This window comes from Amphiura filiformis, chromosome 6, assembly GCF_039555335.1.
Source record: "Amphiura filiformis chromosome 6, Afil_fr2py, whole genome shotgun sequence".
Classification (NCBI taxonomy): domain Eukaryota; kingdom Metazoa; phylum Echinodermata; class Ophiuroidea; order Amphilepidida; family Amphiuridae; genus Amphiura; species Amphiura filiformis.
Window position 1 is genome coordinate 69,938,508 of NC_092633.1, and position 19,581 is coordinate 69,958,088.

Consider the following 19,581-nt stretch of genomic DNA (forward strand, 5'->3'; position numbering starts at 1 on the left):
AGGGCCAAACTGTTTGCATTTTGTTCACAAGTTGATTCTCTGTCTGAAGGAGTTATATTAGATAAATAAAGGAACAAGTCAAAGGTCGACGACGTATTATAAACGAATTTGCTTTCGTTTGGAGGCTGGCCCTCCATCTGTAAATGTGAAATGTTGAGAATTCCAGACCAAATGATCAATTTTGACCGATATTTGACCCCAAAATATATGGTTTTATAAACGTAGACTTTTTGAACCTTCCCCCTGCCATACGGAAAAAATCGATTATATGACGTCATTGAACTTTTGGTTTGTTCCCTAAATAATATAGCTTATATTGAGAAATTATGATTACCTAGCTGGGGGGTTTACACCCCCCAGCTAGGTATTGTAATCGTTCGGGTTCTTCCGCTGGCAACAAACCACTGTAATCTTCCGTTTTCTTCCGCTGGCAACAAAGTGAAATTGCACATGTTTTTTACCTAGCTGGGGTTTACACCCCAGCTAGGTATTGTAATCGTTCGGGTTCTTCCGCTGGAAACAAACCACTGTGAAACCCTGACTTGATGCTATGTAAGAATTATTTGACTTGTGAAGATATGGTTTGGCCTTTTTGAAGCATTGTTTTTAGCTGCGGGTGTTAGCTGCGGGTAGCAGCTCTATTAATAAGTCACCATGTCTCTCCGTCTGTTAGTCCGTCCGTCCGTCCGTTAGTCCGTTAGTAACAAACGCTAAAAAATGCTGTTACGTCTACATTGTTTGTCGCATGGCTATGATACTTGGTGAGGGGAGGGCCTATACCGGCCCCATACTGGAAAAGAGTTTCGTCCCGAAATTTGGGAAAATGAGGGGAAATTGAGGGAAGTTAAGGGAAATTGAAGAGAATTAAGGGAAATTGGGATTTTTTTTGAAGAGAATGAAGGGAAATAGAAATTTTTTGTTCTTTTTTTTCCGAAATTTTTGTTTTTGAAATTTTTTTTTTTTTTCCGAAATTTTTTTTTTTGAAATTTTTTTTTCCGAAATTTTTTTTTTGAAATTTTTTTTTTGAAATTTTTTTTTCCGAAATTTTTTTTTTTCCGAATTTTTTTTTTTTTCCGAAATTTTTTTTTTCCTTTTTTTTTTTTTTTTTTCTAATTTTTTTTTCCGAAATTTTTTTTTTTTTCAATTTTTTTTTTTCAAATTTTTTTTTTCCGAAATTTTTTTTTTTTCCGATTTTTTTTTTTTCCCGAATTTTTTTTTTTCCCGAATTTTTTTTTTTTCCCGAATTTTTCACTCAGTGACAATAAACTTGATGAGAAGAGTAACATTTTGGAATATTTTGCATGGATCAGGTCAAAGGTCAGCTGGGGTCAAATCTTCGAATTTCAATATCTGGACATCTGTAAGGGTACGGGGCTCAATCTCGGCGACAACCTCATGACCAGGGGAACATGTTGGAACATTTTGCAGGGGGCAGGTCAAAGGTCAGTTGGGGTCAAATCTTCGAATTTCAATATCTGGACATCTGTAAGGGGTACGGGGCTCAATCTCGGTGACAACCTCATGACCTGTGGAACATATTGGAACATTTTGCACGGGTCAGCTCAAAAGACATCATTCTGGGGCCAAATCTTAGAATTGCGTTATCTGGACATCTGTAAGAGGTACAGGGCTCAAACTCGGTGACAACTCATGACCAGGGGTGAATTATGGAACATCTTGCAGGGGTCTGGTCAAAGGTCATCTGGGTCAAATCTTAGAATAGCATTTTCTGGACATCTGTGAGGAGTACCGGACTCAAAACTCGGTGACAACAAGCCTCATGACAGGGGAACATTTTTGGAACATTTTGCAGGGGTCAGATACCTCCACAACACCAACATGCCCCAGCTAGGTTTGTGGTCTATGACCACCATTTGCCTCTAGTTTCTTTTCTTTTTGCTTGCTTACTTTTTTGTTTAGAGATTTTTAGATCAAAGACTAATCATATCAGAACCAGTGTATTAAAATTGCTCGAGTTGTCATTCCATTGATGATTAATCAGTCACTAATGAATGAATATCATGCATATGAATTATAAACGAATGCAATTTGTAATTGAATTATCGAATGAATGATTGGTTGATTGAGACACTGATTCATTTGAGATTGATGAAGTTATGAGCGGTCAATAACTATTTGGCTAACTGATTGAGATTGCCAGATCTACACTATGGACCACAATGGCCTCATCCCAACGACATAGTTCAATAACCTCAATTAAATACTCAATAGTGCAAATTTGACCTCAAGTTGCAGAGTATGAGTTTTTGTACCCAAATTTGCAAAGTTCATTTAATGAATATACAAATGTATTGGGGTTAAAGAATTGTGCCCTTATTGGATGAGCATGTTGTGGATCCTAGTGTAAGACCACGAAGACCTACCAATTGTACTGATTATAAATTGAGTGGTTGCTTGACTCGATATTTACTTGATTGATTGATATTTTAACATCAAGATACGGTACACTAATTACGCGACTACAATGTAGGCCTAATTTGTTAATTATTGATCGATTGATCAAACGAATGATTATTGATTGATGCTTGATGAGTAGTTCAATGATTGACTGACTATCAATTCATCGATATATCAATTTAATAAGTTAATGTGATTCTATTATATTATATTATTATATTATAATGATTGATTGGATGACTATATATCAATTAATTGATTAATCAATCAATTCATTAAATGATTCCGATTGTTTTCTTGATTATTTGCTGAATACTTTTTGGACGGATGGTTGGTTGCATGAACCAACGATTGAGTGATTAATCAAAGAATCCCTTGAACTTAAAGAACAGTTTGCATCCATTTTTCGAAAACTCGGAGTAACTTTTAATTGTTCCCCCTGTATAGCATCCAAATTGACCTTGGACCTGTTGAGCCTCAAAACTTGGTAACTATATGCCCTACGTGCAAATATGTTAGACTTTTGTCATCCTTAGACCCAGACAAATAATTTGATATGTTTTTAGTGAATTTGGAGCATGTTTAATTTTTGCCCCCTATATGTGAGCATGTAGGGCAGGGATGCAAATTGTGCGGGAGCGGGAAGCACCGCTCATAGGAAATGAGAGTCAAAATTGAGGAAATAATGCCATGGGAATGAAAAAGAAAGAGAGGAAAAAGGAGGGACAGAGAAGAAAATAAAAGGGGCGAGGAAAGGGGAAAGAGGAAAGAAAAAGAAGAGGACTCGGAGTTAGGTACAAGATAATAGGGGAGGCTGTGAGGTAGTGAAGCTACTGAATGGAAGAGAGGAAACACTGGTTGTGCAAAATTTGGAGGAACTCACATTATTGATCAAGAAATAAGAGCAAAAAAGAGAAAGGTGTTGGTGTTAGAATATGGAAATGGGGAAATTTACCATTCATCACCATATAGGGTATGCAATGGAATTTAACAGGAAATAAAGAAGTTGGATGAAGGCAGGTGTAAACAGGGCACATATCTGAGGAAATTTACAGAGAGGCGGCAATCATATCCGAGGAAATTTACAGAGAGGCAGCAATGAGGATTTTATGGGAACAAAAGTCATGAAGGAATTCCAGTGTATCAATACTACTGTAATGCCACTGAGAAGAGGACAAAGCGTAAAATATTGAGGAAATAAAAAAAAACATAAAGCACTGAACAGGTTGTGCTCCCTCTGACAAAAATGAAAGAGGAAATGGGGTAAAGGAAAATAAAAGGGGAAAGGAGCCTCTGTTCCACCAAAATTGACCCAAACTAGTGTAAAATACCAAATTTTTGCGCTACTCGCGCACATTGTCCTTTTTGGAAACTCTAAAAATACATGCTATGTTAACATTTTCAATTTTTGAAGTGCAGAATAAAGCTATTTTATGCATGGTATGATTGAGGAAATCTTGAGCCTAAAAACCTTGCTCCTGAGGAAGAAATCACAATTTGCACCACTGATGTAGGGTGTTTGAGGGTCTTTTTTTAAGAGAGAGTCACGGAGTTCCAATAGACAAAGTTTTGAATTCAGCTTACTCCGACGAATTAAATAAAACAATTTGGTTTGCCAGCTTTTACGCGAACTTGCCGCTTGAAAAGCATATTTCCAAAATAGAACCAGACTTTTTTACACTGATTTTACAAAATAAATCAATATATAATATCACTGGTCTATCGAAAGCCAGCTACTTCAAAAGTGTGAAGTGCTTCGATAGCTTTTGATCCACGCAATCTCAAAATCAATCGATTGAGATGACTAGCGTACTCGTCCAAGTTACATAACAGATACGGTTAAATGATGGGCGGGGTTACCAACCATATTTGGAGTTATTACGTTGTCATTAACTGGCTTGGTTCAGGTCACTGCTCATGGTAATTCGAGTGCGCTGCTGGGGGTAGAGATCCAATCTATAGATGAGGTGACCTATGATGTCACATGTTTACATTCAGACCGCCCTCTGTTGTTTCAAAGCAGGCAAAATAACACAGAAGTGTCTATGACAGACAACATAAATCTCTTTAAAACTCAACTTTTAAAAACCTTTGAAGTTTTGTGTGATATAATGTATATAGCTTGATGCATTTATAAACAAGATTGATACCATTTTTTCTATTATTTGCTTTGAAACCAAAGTTAATGAATAAAAATCAACTTCTTCCATGTAAACTATAGTGTTTTTTGCCTGACAGATTTGATCACAGACCAACAGAGGGCGTATCAAATGTAAACACATGTCACCTCATCTATAAGGACCAACGCCTGACGGCGTTGATTATAGTGCTAAATATTGCGTTGGTCCTGTATGGACTACCCAACCCAGAAGTGCCCATTTATTTTCTAATTTTTTGTAATCGCGCCCAAATATCCCCGCAAATATCTTATACACGGTTTTATTGATTCATTTTGGGCTTACCAAAAGTTAGAAGTCGTCAAAAATGGCAACATACATTGATAGCAATGGTTGAGTAAACATTGTCTAAACACTAGATAAAAAGACAGCTTTGTACTACAGAGAAGATGGGAGGAAAAGAAGATAGATCCAGCTATCCTCAAACAAAATATGTTTGCTGCCGCTCATTCAAAAGTAATCACGCTATTCAGGTTTAACAATAAAATACAATAAAGGGGTTCAAACCCATGATGGGTGTGATACACAACTTGCTGTTTAATAGTTTTAGGGAAAGGTCAGTGTCTGTATATCATCATACTATGCATACCATGTATGCAGACCCTAACATCCAGTTATATTTCAAATAAAATATGACCGAAGTTCCATGGCAAATTATAATTTCTGACGCTTGTTGACTCTTTCAACCTCTACGATTTATGATACCAGAGAAGATGTAAGGAAGAGGAGGGTTAACGGAATTATATACTTGAGATAATCCCGTAGGTAATCCGATTGCACCTATTCATAGTCCTTTAAATTCTCAAGCAGTTAGACATCCACTTGCAGTAGCCTTTGATGTGATGTGTGAGACCGCTCACGGTCGACCGATTTTCACTCCAGAATTGGAAATATTTCGAATGTTTCTATAGAGAGTTTGTTGAAAAGTATGAAACGCGTGTATTAAGGACCTCCTGCTTGGATGGGATACCACATGTGGATAATATAAGAAAGAAATCGAGTGTTGTAAAATTTCCCCAAAATCCGCCTTTTTGTTAATATTATACATTTCTAAAGAAGAAATTTTTAGGATTTTTTAGAGAAGTAATGATTGTTGATCATTTCTATTTTCAAGTTTTTATGTATTTTCCGGTCATTTCCTGTAAACCTAATAAAGATATTCTGATAATTGACAACTTTCTCTATCACAAATGATAGAGGCTGAAAGTGACAACAAGCGACGAAAATTGTAATTTGTCATGGAACTTCAGTCATATTTTATCTGAAATCTGACTGGATGACAGGGCCTGCACGTATGGTATGCATGGTAGGATGACATGCAATCACTGACCTATCCCTAAAAGTAGTTGCATGTATCACACACGTTCCGGGTTCAAACCCCATTGTAGTATTCTATTGTTAAGCGGCTAAATAGCGTGATTCATCATTATACTTTGAATGAGCGGTCTCACACATAGTTTGTTTGAGGATAGCTGGATCAACCTCCTCTTCCTTACATCTTCTCTGATGATACAGACTATTTTCAATTATCAAAATATCTTTATTAGGTTTGCAGGAAATGACAGGAAAATACATACAACAATAAAATAAACATGATCAACAATCATCCCTTTTCTAACAAAATCCTAAAACACTCTCCCTAAATAATTATAATTCGAAGTAATAACACCTATTCATTTATTCATTATAAACCTCTCGCAAACTGGAATGTGTATGTGGTGAATTGTAATTTTAATAACCGATATGCTAAGGAAACAAACGGGTACTTATAATATTATTCAAAATCAAGAATAATATCAAACAAATCCTCCTACTCGAACAGTACACTTAATTTAGGCCCCGGATTTAGACCTGCATTATGATTACAGACTTAAGGTAAAAATACTTATAGAGATAACAAGAAACCTTTCGTGCTTGGCCACTGTAGTGCTTGGCTGATCCTTGCTGGATGAAGGTCACATTGATCTATTACGTGAGTGAAATCAAACACCGTGTCCTCGGTGCTACTCCCATGTAATCGAAGGTCGTAAAAATGAATCCGATAACAATAGAGGGATTCATTACTACATCATTGATGTTGTTGCTCAAGCATCAATGCTCATGCATAAAATTCTTCCACATAAGCCTTGTTCACACAGTCGGACTTAAACCACTTAATACCGGACTTAAATTACGTCGGTAATAGTATCGGGTATAAGTGGCAGTGTGAATGAGCGTCGGATATAACTATATCCGACGTAATGTGGTTTAAATCCGACAATTTAAATCCGAAGATGACCAGGGTTAAGAGCTGTTAAGACCGATCGAAACGTTACGATCGGTAATAGTAATTACGTGTGAACACTGAACAGCGCTTTTGGGCTGTCGGATATAACTGTGACCTTTCACCTTTCTGTGTGATTCAGCGTGAAGAACACTTCCGGGTTAAATTAAATCACTCGCGCAACTGATTTGAAGCAGAGTATAAATAGTGTGACCAGTGAGAGATAAAACAAAATCATCATGGATGCAGGTGCGAATATCAAACGCAATAGAGGAATGAACTGGCAAGAGAAGGAGACATTAGCTCTGCTGACCATTTCCGGTTAGTTATGACCGGTAATAGCTCGGATATAAACACGTCGGACATAGAGCTATTGCCGACTCGTCGTGTTCACACAGTCGGACTATTACCGGACTTAAATTACGTCGGTAATAGTATCGGATATAAGTGGCAGTGTGAATGAGCGTCGGATATAAAAAAATTACTATATCCGACGTAATGTGCTTTAAATCCGACAATTTAAGGCTGAAGATGACCAGAGTTAAGAGCTGTTAAGACCGATCGAAACGTTACGTCCGGTAATAGTAATTACGTGTGGACACGCAGCACTATTGGGCTGTCGGATATAATTGTGAGTAGGCCTATATCACTCGCGGAAAATTTTAAGCAGAGTAATTTATGGCTGCAGCTGCAAATATTAATATAAACTAGCGGGATGCAGGCCTTGGCGTTTAGATTTTAAAGGCGAGTGGTTAATCACTCGCTAGCATGATTGTAGGCGAGTGGTCGAATTTTCACAAATATCACTTATTTTAGGAAATAATCAAGTAGAGTTTCTGTCTTGACACGGTATTTATGTACATTTATGTTGAAATACGCTTGGAGGGAGTACAGCATCGATTAAATACTGAAATGGCTGATTCAGTGGCTGATTTTGGGAGATTCGCAGCGAGTGATATTTAGTGTCTATGGCGAGTGGAAAATCGCTCACTAAAAATCGAGTTTGGGCGAGCGGCGGCGAGCGAGAGCGATCGCTCGCCTCAAACGGCAAGGCCTGGGGATGCGATTATTTTTTTCGGACATCACCGTTAGATGAGTAAATGGGAGCGTTCACTATAACAGGAAGAATTACTGAACAGGTAGAATCTTTCACATTAAAATCTGTTCTTTCTTACATTTCCCTTTTAGCTTCTTTTTTTATTTGCTGCTTGTGATTTCCCGTTTCCATAGAGGGGTCAATTGGAATGACAAGGAAACATTGGCTATACTCAAAATTTGGAGAGACACGGAAAGTATTTCTGGGATAAAAAAAAAAGCTTTGGGAGGAGATAGCCACGCTATAAAGTGCCAGGGGGGGGGGGGATCCCGATACGGTCGGGGAGCAGATACCTGTAGTGATAAAGGCACTGAAAACTCTCCATCGCACCCTCCATGATCGGGTGAAAAATACAGGCGCAGGAGCAATTGACCATCCTTATTGCGATAACCTACACGAGTTTCGGGGGGGTAGTAAAAGTTAACCCCAGAGGGTTCAGTGGAGAGGGGGGGGCAGTATGGCTCTGGATGTAGATGGAGATGAAATTTATTAAGCCATAAGCATGATAACAGAAAGGCATTCAATTGCATTTTAAGGGGGGTCCCAAATATATACGGATAGAAAAATAGGGGGTGTCATAAAATATTTGTGATGACCAAAATGTAGGGAGTCACAACACAGCATGACTACAGATAGTGTGTTTATTTTATTCAAAAAGACTGATGCCTGGTTTTTTTTTTGTGGGGTGTAAACGGTGGGGGGGTGGGGGGGTCATAAAATATTTGCTGTCGAAATAGGGGAGGTCGCAATTTTATTGAAGCCGACTTTTTGTAAAGTTGGGACCGCCCCCAAGAAAAAAATAGCATGATGATGGGAGTCAGTGTAATTTTTTTTATTTTTGTCTTTTTTTAAAGATGTCCACCATAGTAGGGCCTACATGTATAAAATGCGATATAGAGCTAAGTCTACTGTAAAATGGGACTACTTTGTCAAACTAAAAAAAAAATAACAATAATAAAAATAATAACAACAACAACAACAACAACAACAACAACAACAATAATAGAACCTACATAAATACAAAATTGGTCTTAATTTTGGAACTTTTGAATTTGCATTTTTCTTACATGACATACCTACCGCATTTTGTCTGTAATTTGTTCTAAAGAGGGGCGTTTATTGAAAGTGAATTTTCAGTGAAAACATTTAAAATCGGGTTAAATTTTCTGATGATGCTCATGTAGAAAGAAGAGATTTATGACCGGTAATAGGCTTTAACGGACATAACACGTCGGGCATACGCTGGCGAAGTTACGTCATTTATCGGATTAATTACCATAGCAATAGGTGAAAACAATTTTGAACATTTCGCGCTGTACTACAAGCAGGTTGCACTCATCACCTGTATGTCTGCAATCATAGATTGAATACAATACCGGTCTTTTCAAAGATACTAATCTTACAGGTGCAACTAATCAGCATGATTCACCTATTGCTATGGTAGTTAATCCGATTATTACGTAACTTCGCCAGCGTATAGCGCTATTGCTGACAAATGTGGACGCACTAAGGGATTAGCGGAAATATTTAATTCGATCGGACATAAGCCTAGATAAAATATTACCGGTAATAAGTGCATGTGTGAACACAGCTATAGGCTGTTTAGCTTAATCATGTTAATCGGGAAGTGACCTCTTGAAATGATATCATCACACTGATCAGACTGATCTTTATGTTATTACAGTGCGGCCCACATACAATGTTCAACACAAAGTGAACGATGTTATAACTTGGAGGGCTAAAAAACCAACACCGCCAAATTCGACTGGCGTGTGTACAACGTGAGAAGCTATGAGGAAATTGAACACTCGTTGTCTGATCATTCATGTATTTATAGCTGTGTTCCCACATGCACTTATTACCGGTAATATTTTATCTAGGCTTATGTCCGATCGAATTAAATATTTCCGCTAATCCCTTAGCGCGTCCACATTTGTCGGCAATAGCGCTATACGCTGGCGAAGTTACGTAATAATCGGATTAAATACCATAGCAATAGGTGAATCATGCTGATTAGTTGCACCTGTAAGATTAGTATCTTTGAAAAGACCGGTATTGTATTCAATCTATGATTGCAGACATACAGGTGATGAGTGCAACCTGCTTGTAGTACAGCGCGAAATGTTCAAAATTGTTTTCACCAATTGCTATGGTAATTAATCCGATAAATGACGTAACTTCGCAAGCGTATGCCCGACGTGTTATGTCCGTTAAAGCTTTTCAGTGCCTTTATCACTACAGGTATCTGCCCCCCCGCCCGTATCGCCCCCCCCCCCCTGTCATGTAATAGCGTGGCTATCTCCTCCCAAAGCTTTTTTTATCCCAGAAATCTTTCCGTGTCTCTCCAAATTTTGAGTATAGACAATGTTTCCTTGTCATTCCAATTGACCCCTCTATGGAAACGGGAAACACAAGCAGCAAATAAAAAAAGAAGCTATAAGGGAAATGTAAGAAAGAGCAGATTTTAATGATTCTACCTGTTCAGTAATTCTTCCTGTTATAGTGAACGCTCCCATTTACTCATCTAACGGTGATGTCCGAAAAAAATAATCGCATCCCCAGGCCTTGCCGTTTGAGGCGAGCGATCGCACTCGCTCGCCCTAAACTCGATTTTTAGTGAGCGATTTTCCACTCACCATAGACACTAAATATCACTCGCTGCGAATCTCCCAAAATCACCCACTGAATCAGCCATTTCAGTATTTAATCGATGCTGTACTCCTCCAAGCGTAGAAAGTGAAAATGTTAGCGCGCTTCGCGCGCATTTCAACATAAATGTACATAAATACCGTGTCAAGACAGAAACTCTACTTGATTATTTCCTAAATAAGTAAAAATTCGACCACTCGCCTACAATCATGCTAGCGAGTGATTAACCACTCGCCTTTAAAATCTAAACGGCAAGGCCTGCATCCCGCTAGTTTATATTAATATTTGCAGCTGCTGATATAGGCCTACTCACAATTATATCCGACAGCCCAATAGTGCTGCGTGTCCACACGTAATTACTATTAGTACCGGACGTAACGTTTCGATCGGTCTTAACAGCTCTTAACTCTGGTCATCTTCAGCCTTAAATTGTCGGATTTAAAGCACATTACGTCGGATATAGTAATTTTTTTATATCCGACGCTCATTCACACTGCCACTTATATCCGATACTATTACCGACGTAATTTAAGTCCGGTAATAGTCCGACTGTGTGAACACGACGAGTCGGCAATAGCTCTATGTCCGACGTGTTTATATCCGAGCTATTACCGGTCATAACTAACCGGAAATGGTCAGTGACAAGCTAATGTCTCCTTCTCTTGCCAGTTCATTCCTCTATTGCGTTTGATATTCGCACCTGCATCCATGATGATTTTGTTTTATCTCTCACTGGTCACACTATTTATACTCTGCTTCAAATCAGTTGCGCGAGTGATTTAATTTAACCCGGAAGTGTTCTTCACGCTGAATCACGCAGAAAGGTGAAAGGTCACAGTTATATCCGACAGCCCAAAAGCGCTGTTCAGTGTTCACACGTAATTACTATTACCGATCGTAACGTTTCGATCGGTCTTAACAGCTCTTAACCCTGGTCATCTTCGGATTTAAATTGTCAGATTTAAACCACATTACGTCGGATATAGTTATATCCGACGCTCATTCACACTGCCACTTATACCCGATACTATTACCGACGTAATTTAAGTCCGGTATTAAGTGGTTTAAGTCCGACTGTGTGAACAAGGCTTATGGTTCGGATAGCGGTTACTTAGCAGCTCTCGTTCCGCTTGGGTTTATTGAATACACTCTATATAATTATTATATAGTCATCAATATGGCGTTTCCAGTCCCTGGCTGAACTATTGGGTTCAGCTATTATTTTTTTAAATAATTCTTTTACCCCATGCAGCTGATTGGGGTGGTTACGGGTCGTTAAAACCACTAACCGCGAAATGAGGATATCGAACATAGGCCCCCGCAGGGCGAAATATGGATATCCAACTAGTTTGCCCCTCGAAGCTGTAAAAAACCACTCATCGCGAAATGCGGATATCCAACTAGTTTGCCCGCAGGGCTACAAAGAACCACAAACCGCGAAATATGGATATCCAACAAGTTTGCCCCGCAGGGCTACAAAGAACTGCTAACTGCGAAATATGGATATCCAACTAGTTTGCCCCTCGAAGCTTCAAAAAACCACTCATCGCGAAATATGGATATCCAACTAGTTTGCCCCGCAGGGCTACAAAGAACCATTAACCGCGAAATATGGATATCCAACTACTTCGCCTCGCATGGCTACAAAGAACCACTTACCGCGCAATATCTTTTTACCTCAAAAAAAGAATTAATATCTACCAAAAACGTTTCAAAACGTAAAAAGGGGCCAAGTTTAACAAATCTTTCTTGTGTGGCTTTTCACCCTTTTTTAAACTTGGTCCCATTTATGAAAGTTTCTAAAGACCCATACGAAGTCATCTTTAGGCTACTTGTTTGTTTTCTTAGTGTTCAGTGTTCATTTTGTAGAGTAAATTAATTAATGTTCGTGCTTGATTGAAGTTTTTCCGTAAAGACGTTATAATGTATTTTGAATTAAGGCAAAAGTAGCAAATACTCACTTTGTTAAATTCTTCATCGTCTTGTGCGATTCTGCGCCTTATGTACAGATGTAGGGCCTATAATATGTAACAGGTTGACAGACAGTCAATTTGCTAAGTATATATAATACTCTACTACTCTTTATGAACACGCAATATAATGAAACATAAACCTTCAAATGTTTTTGATAATACATAGCCTACGTCATATTACACCGCTTTCGAACAGTCTTAAACCTAATTATTGCATGTAGAAATTAGGACTCATTCTTCATGTTATTACGGTACTACTTTACTGAATGGGACCAAGTTTAAAAAAGGGTGAAAAGCCACACAGGAAAGATTTGTTAAACTTGGCCCCTTTTTACGTTTTGAAACGTTTTTTGGTAGATTGTATTGGCACTTCAATACTGAACAATTCTGATTTTAGAATCTGCCAGTTTATTAATCGCGAAATTTTAGGTTAAAAATCGACTATGGACTTTCAATTTTAAACGGGATTTTGAACGGGCAAAGTCCCTAACACTCACATTGTCAATCATACTTGTTTATCAATCAAATTTAACCGCAAGCAAATACAAGACGCGCTCATGCACTTACTGACGCGTTCATGCAATTACACAACACCACGGTCGCATACTTGTGTACCATGTATTTATTAATGGTAATGACAGGTGCCCGGAGGATTTAAACCATAACGAGATCTGGGCGACCAATCACAAGCCAGATCCATTTAAAGATGCATTACATCATGGCCAATTTTAGTAGGCCAGATTTCCGACAATCTCATCCATAGAAGCTCATAGACAGCCGTGTTAAGCATGTAAACCGCAATCCAAAGTCAGTAGTCCACTTGGGAAGCTAACAAACAGAGGGGGACAGAGCGAGTAGGGTGACTGAAAAGATCAGATGTGAAAATCTATCAATTGTGCACACATTAATTAAATCAGAGTTTTAGCTTAAATACAATATCCAGAGTATGCACAGTGGGCAAGTGGATTACGGGGTAGTCTAAGCTAACAAACAGAGGGAGTAGGGTGACTGAAAAGATCAGATGTGAAATCTATCAATTGTGCACACATTAATTAAATCAGAGTTTTAAGCTTCGTAAATACAATATCCAGAGTATGCACAGTGGGCAAGTGGACTACGGGGTAGTCTAGGGTTTTCGCTGTTTTTGAAATATAGCCAGATTTCATATTCTGCATTTCCGCTCTGTTTTATAGGCCTATTCTTCTTTGTTTTTCGCTGTTTTTGAAATATAGCCATTCTGCAGTTAGTTCTGTTTTTTGCTGTTTTTGAAATATAGCCAGAGTTCATAATTTGCAATTCCGCTGTTTTTCTCTGTTTTTGAAATATAGCCACAGATCTCATATTCTGCTGTTTTTCGCGCCGTTTTTGAAATATAACCACAGATTTTATATTCTGCTTTGTTTTTGGAATATAGCCACATTTTTCACATTCTGCTCTGTTTTTAGCTGTTTTTGAAATATAGCCAAAGATTTCATACTTTGCAATTCCGCTGTTTTTGAAAGTTAGCCACAGATTTAATATTCTGCTTTGTTTTTGAAATAATAGCCACAGATGTCATATTCTGCAATTCTGCTGTTTTTCGCCGTTTTTGAAATTTAGCCACAGATTTCATAATTTGCGATTCAGCTGTTTATGAAATAATAGCCACAAATTCCAAATTCTGCTGTTCTCGCTTTGTTTTTGAAACATGTGACGTGTCATGTCAAAAGGAGACACTTTTGGGCAGGTTATCAATTTTGAGGTTTTTACATATCTTAGATAAAGAGACATTTTGCTTCACAACGCCGTTTTCTCCAATGAAATCGGACATTCCTAAGCGAAGATATTGAGTTCGTAACTTACGGTAGTATAAAATTGGAAATTGAGATATCGGCCTTCAAAAATATTATTGATAATGTTGAGAGTTAGAATTACCTTGAAAATGTCTCAAAAAATAAAAGATGCCAGTTATATTCCGGTCTGAAACTATCAGGCAATATTTTTAACATTAATAACATCACAAATTCGCAACAAACCCAAATTGTGAAAAAGTAACCCCCGGGCAAATTGTTGGCTATTTCTCCATGTACGATCCTGCCCAAAAGTGTCACCTTTTGACATGACACGTCACATATCAGATATAACCACAGATTTCACATTCTGCTGTTTTTCGCTGTTTTTTTTAAATATACCCACAGATTTCATATTCTGCTGTTTTTCGCTGTTTTTGAAATATAGCCACATATTTCATATTTTGCAATTCGGCTGTTTTTGAAATACATGTATAGCCACAGATTTCAAATTCTGCTGTTTTGGAAATATTGGCCTACCCTAGCCACCTATGTCATATATACATTGTAGCCTATAGCCACAGATATCATATTTTGCAATTCCGCTCTGTTTTCCGCTCTATTTTTAAAACATAGCCACAGATTTTTTTAAATATAGCCACAGATTCATATTCTGCAATTCTGCTGTTTTTCGCTGTCTTTGAAATAAAGCCTCGGATTTTATATTCTGCAGTTAGTTCTGTTTTTCGCTGTTTTTGAAACTAATAGCCACATATTTTATTTTATTTGTTTTTCGCTATTTTTAAAATATAGCCAGCCAGATTTCATATTCTGCAATTCTGCCGTTTTTCGCTTTGATTTTGAAATTATAACCACCGATTTTATATTCGGCAATTCTGCTCTGTTTTTCGCTATTTTCGAAATATAGCCACATAGTTCATATTCTGTTCTTAAATTATAGCCACAGATTCATATTCTGCAGTTAGTTTTTGAAAATAATAGCCACATATTTTATATTCTGCTTTGTTTTTTGCTGTTTTAAAAATATAGCCACAGATTTCATATTCTACAATTCTGCTGTTTTTCGCTTTGATTTTGAAATATAGCCAGATTTTATATTCTGCAACTCTGTTTTTTGCTGTTTCGAAATATAGCCACATAGCTCATATTCTTAGTTTTTCGCTTTGTAATATAATATATATATTCACAGATATATTCACCCAATATAATTACAGATTTCATATTCTGCTGTTTTTAAAATTTAGCCACAGATTTCATATTCTGCTCCGTTTTTTGAAATATAGCCACATATTTCATTTTTTTGCAATTCTGCTGTTTTTAAAATATAGCCACATATTTATCTATGCCCGTGCAACGGCGCATATATATTGTATTTGTTCTGTTTAGTCTTTCGACTTCTCCTCATTCATCTTCTTAAGGTTAGCCGAGAGTTTTTCATGCGCTTGATTTCAGAGGGGCGTAAGTTCATAACAGAAACAGCCATGCAGAAAATGAACAAGCGTACCGGGACGTAGGCCTACTTACAATAGAATATCGATCCACGGTCAAGACATGAAAACGCTATGAAACTTGGCTTAGCTCGTGCCCGGAGCTCGGATGCCGGGGGGGTGGCACAAGCCGTTTTCGGCAATTTTCACAAGGATTTTATAAATTTTAAAATTGATTGGGGGCATTTTGAATTTATAGCCTTGATATCTTTGATGAAATCAATGCTGCTATTCCCCTGATTACAATGTAAGGGTAGGCAACAACAACAATATCAAAAAGCAATTATTTGTAAATCGAATTTGGGATGAAAATCAACAAGACAGACTTAGCAGGCCTACAAATTTCTGAATTATATAAAGTGAAAAACAATCAATCACGATTCACTGCACTCAGCGAATCAATCAAATAAAACTAAAAAGAAAGGAGCAAGAAAGAATAAAGAAATAGTGAAAAAGAGAAAGAAAGAGAGAGAAAGAAAATGAACGAAAAGAAAGAAATGAAAAAAAAAGAAATGAAAAAGAAAGGGAGAAAGAAAAGAGGAAAGAAAGGAAGTAAAAAAAAATGAGAGAGAAAAAAAAGAAAATTCAGCCACACGGAGACTCGAACCCACAAAAATAGTTCATATTAGATTCCCAGTCCAACGCTCTATCGACTGGGCCATAGCTCAGCTTACGCAATTGACTGTTCTCAAAGCGGATGATATTACTGTAATTGGATGCAATTACATATGATTACAATCGCGTCCGCATTATGGCTCTTAGAATAAACACGCATGTCGGCGCTGAAATTTTGATCGAACTGATGGAGGAAAACCTCTTTTTTTGCAAAACTAGCTTCAATTTGGAGTGAAAATCAAATGGAATAGCAATTGGCAGAATGTTGAGAAATAATGTAGGTATTCAGATGTCTAAATTAACGTCTCGTAATCAAGATATCGATAATTTCACAAACCAGCTTTTTCTCAAGCAAATTCTCAAAAATTTTCCCAAAAAACGGGCTTTTAAAATTTAATCGGTACTGTATTTGGTTCTTCCCCATGGCAACATTATTTCTTTGATCGATTTGTAATACAATACGAAAAAGAAGAAAACAATCGCTCGGTGTGGATTTATACGGAGCGCACATTTGAAAAAAACCTCATGGAACGTGTTTTTGATCTTGTGTACATGGTGGGTAAAAATGCTTTAAACGAAGGATTTTCAAATTTATTCTAATAATTTGTATATAACACACACAAAATGTTAAGCTACATCCAATGCACCAACATTTCACTCGCTGCGATATTTGATTACTGAGAAAACTCTGTTTTAGAGAACAACTTTATACGTCTTTTATACGTTTTTTATACGTCTCTTTGTGTAACCTTAAAACCACTTCTTTGCACTCCTTTGGATCAAGAACTAAACCGCTTAAGGGTAGACGAGGTATTGTTGGTCGAAGCAAACCAAAAATCGATTTTCATTATCTAAGTCAATATATTATTGAAAAATAACACCTTGATAAACAAGACATTTTTGAGTGACAAAACCAAGTGAAAATTAACTCACTACAATATTTCGTCCTTCACGTCGGAGGACTTCATCAGGTATGACTGATATGGTCATCTGATCCACTTTCCCGGGAGATGGGTTTCCGGTTGGGCTTAGACTCTTTCGCAGTCTTCAAAAGCGGATCATATACGTGGCTAAGGAAATATGTGCCCTCCTCTCTGTTTAAGGTCTTGCTCCCCCTTCTTCTAATCTGATGAACTTATTCAATGAAGTTAGAAATTTACACGGTCAACCAACGGTCAAGAAGATACGTGATTTGGAAAATGTAAACAAGAAAATCTCTAGACACAAAAATCATCTGACTTTCACGCACCGCTGCAAGGATCTAAATCTAACGCCGGTAAGCCTGAAACTGAAATGCCCTATTCGGACAAATAACGCCAAAAAGATCATTGAAAAGGCGGAAAAAGAACTTGTTCGGGAACGCATTCGCGTGATCAGTAATAAATTAGTTTCCTTAAACAAAAAACACGTCGCCATAAACAAAGAATTAGAAACACTTGAACCGGAAGTGAAATCGCAAGTCAACTGTTGTACTCGATAAGGAAGATTATGAGGAAAAAGTACATGAAATGTTGAAAGATGATAAGACTTATGAAACACTAAAAGCCGATCCCACTGCCAAGTATAAACGCAAGTTAATAGCCATCCTCACTAGACTCCAGAAAGAAAAGAAAATTGATGATGCTCAGTATAGGCTCTTATATCCTACCACGGCCAATACTCCGAGATTATATTGCACCACTAAAATTCACAAACCAGGCAATCCTATTCGGCCCATAGTGGATTACACGGACTCCCTTGGGTACGAAACGTCGAAAGCTTTAGCTGATTTACTGAACCCACTTGTTGGAAACACAGAACATCATGTGAAAAACTCAAAAGATTTAGCGGAGGAACTTAGTGGCGTTTACATAGAAGAGAACGAAATATTCAATTCCCACGATGTTGTCTCTCTTTTCACGAACACACCTATCAAAGAGACACTAGATATTATCAAACAAAGACTCGTCGCAGATAAAGATCTGAATAAGCGCACAAAACTCGATGTTGAGGACATCGTAGAGCTCCTGGAATTTATCTTGACCACCACATATTTTGAATTCCGAGGCAATGTTTATAGACAGCGTTTTGGTGCCGCGATGGGCAGTCCGGTCAGCCCTATCATAGCAAATTTGTTTATGGAGTTCCTTGAACAACAGGCAATTGCGACTGCGCCTATAGATTGTAAGCCGCGGCTCTGGCGCCGATATGTCGACGATGTTCTTGAAATAATCAACAACGGTCAAGTGCAAAATCTAACGGACCATCTCAATACAATAGACCCAACAGACAGTATTAAATTTACTTTCGAAAAAGAGAAAGATGGAAAAATTCCTTTCTTGGACACACTTATTATCAGAAAACCAGACGGCTCCATAAAACTCCTTGTGTACAGAAAACCCACCCATACTGATCAGTATCTTGATTTCAATTCCGAGCACCCTCTCCATCAAAAAATGGGAGTTATCAGAACCCTTTTTGATCGTATGAACTCTGTCGTCACAGAAACAAGTGATAAGATCAAAGAAGAAGAGCATATTCGCACAGCCCTTAAAAACTGTGGCTACCCGAAATGGACGATGGACAAAGTAAAAGATCAAATGCAAAACAAAATCCAAAACGCTGAAAAACCAATCTCTAAGAAAAGTAAGACCACTGATGAGAAAAGCAAAGGCATGGTGGTTATCCCATATGTTAATGGCGTGTCGGAGCGCATTCAAAGAATTTTCAAGAAACATAAGGTAGATACGGCCATGAAACCTCACCAAACTCTCAGGCGTATCTTAGTACACCCGAAGGACAAACGCGAGAAAGAAAAAACAGGCAATTGTATCTATGAAATTGGATGCCAAAACTGCGATCAGTCCTATGTCGGTGAAACATCTCGCATGTTTGGAACCAGGATGTCAGAACACAAAGCTGAAGTCAATAAGGCCACTAACAAAAAGTACACTCGATCTGAACGCAAGTTATCAGAAAAAGAACAGACCAAATCAGCAATTTCTGATCATGTTGCCCGGGCCAACCACGTTATCAATTGGGATGATTCAAAGATCCTTGGGCGGGAGCACAACAAGAAGTCTAGAGAAGTTCGAGAAGCCATGGAGATTAGAAGAAGGGGAGCAAGACCTTAA

General features: G+C 37.8%; 1 protein-coding gene across 1 annotated transcript; it reads left to right on the forward strand.

The window, feature by feature from the left end:
• The first annotated feature begins 17,976 nt into the window (after positions 1 to 17,976).
• Positions 17,977 to 19,581, forward strand: LOC140154732 (uncharacterized). Its single transcript, XM_072177298.1, has one exon. It carries the CDS (start codon positions 17,977 to 17,979, stop codon positions 19,579 to 19,581), a length of 1,605 nt encoding a protein of 534 aa, XP_072033399.1.

Excerpts from the sequence above, each read along its gene's own strand:
- LOC140154732 (XM_072177298.1), top strand. The coding sequence starts at position 17,977 with ATGTTGAAAGATGATAAGACTTATGAAACACTAAAAGCCGATCCCACT.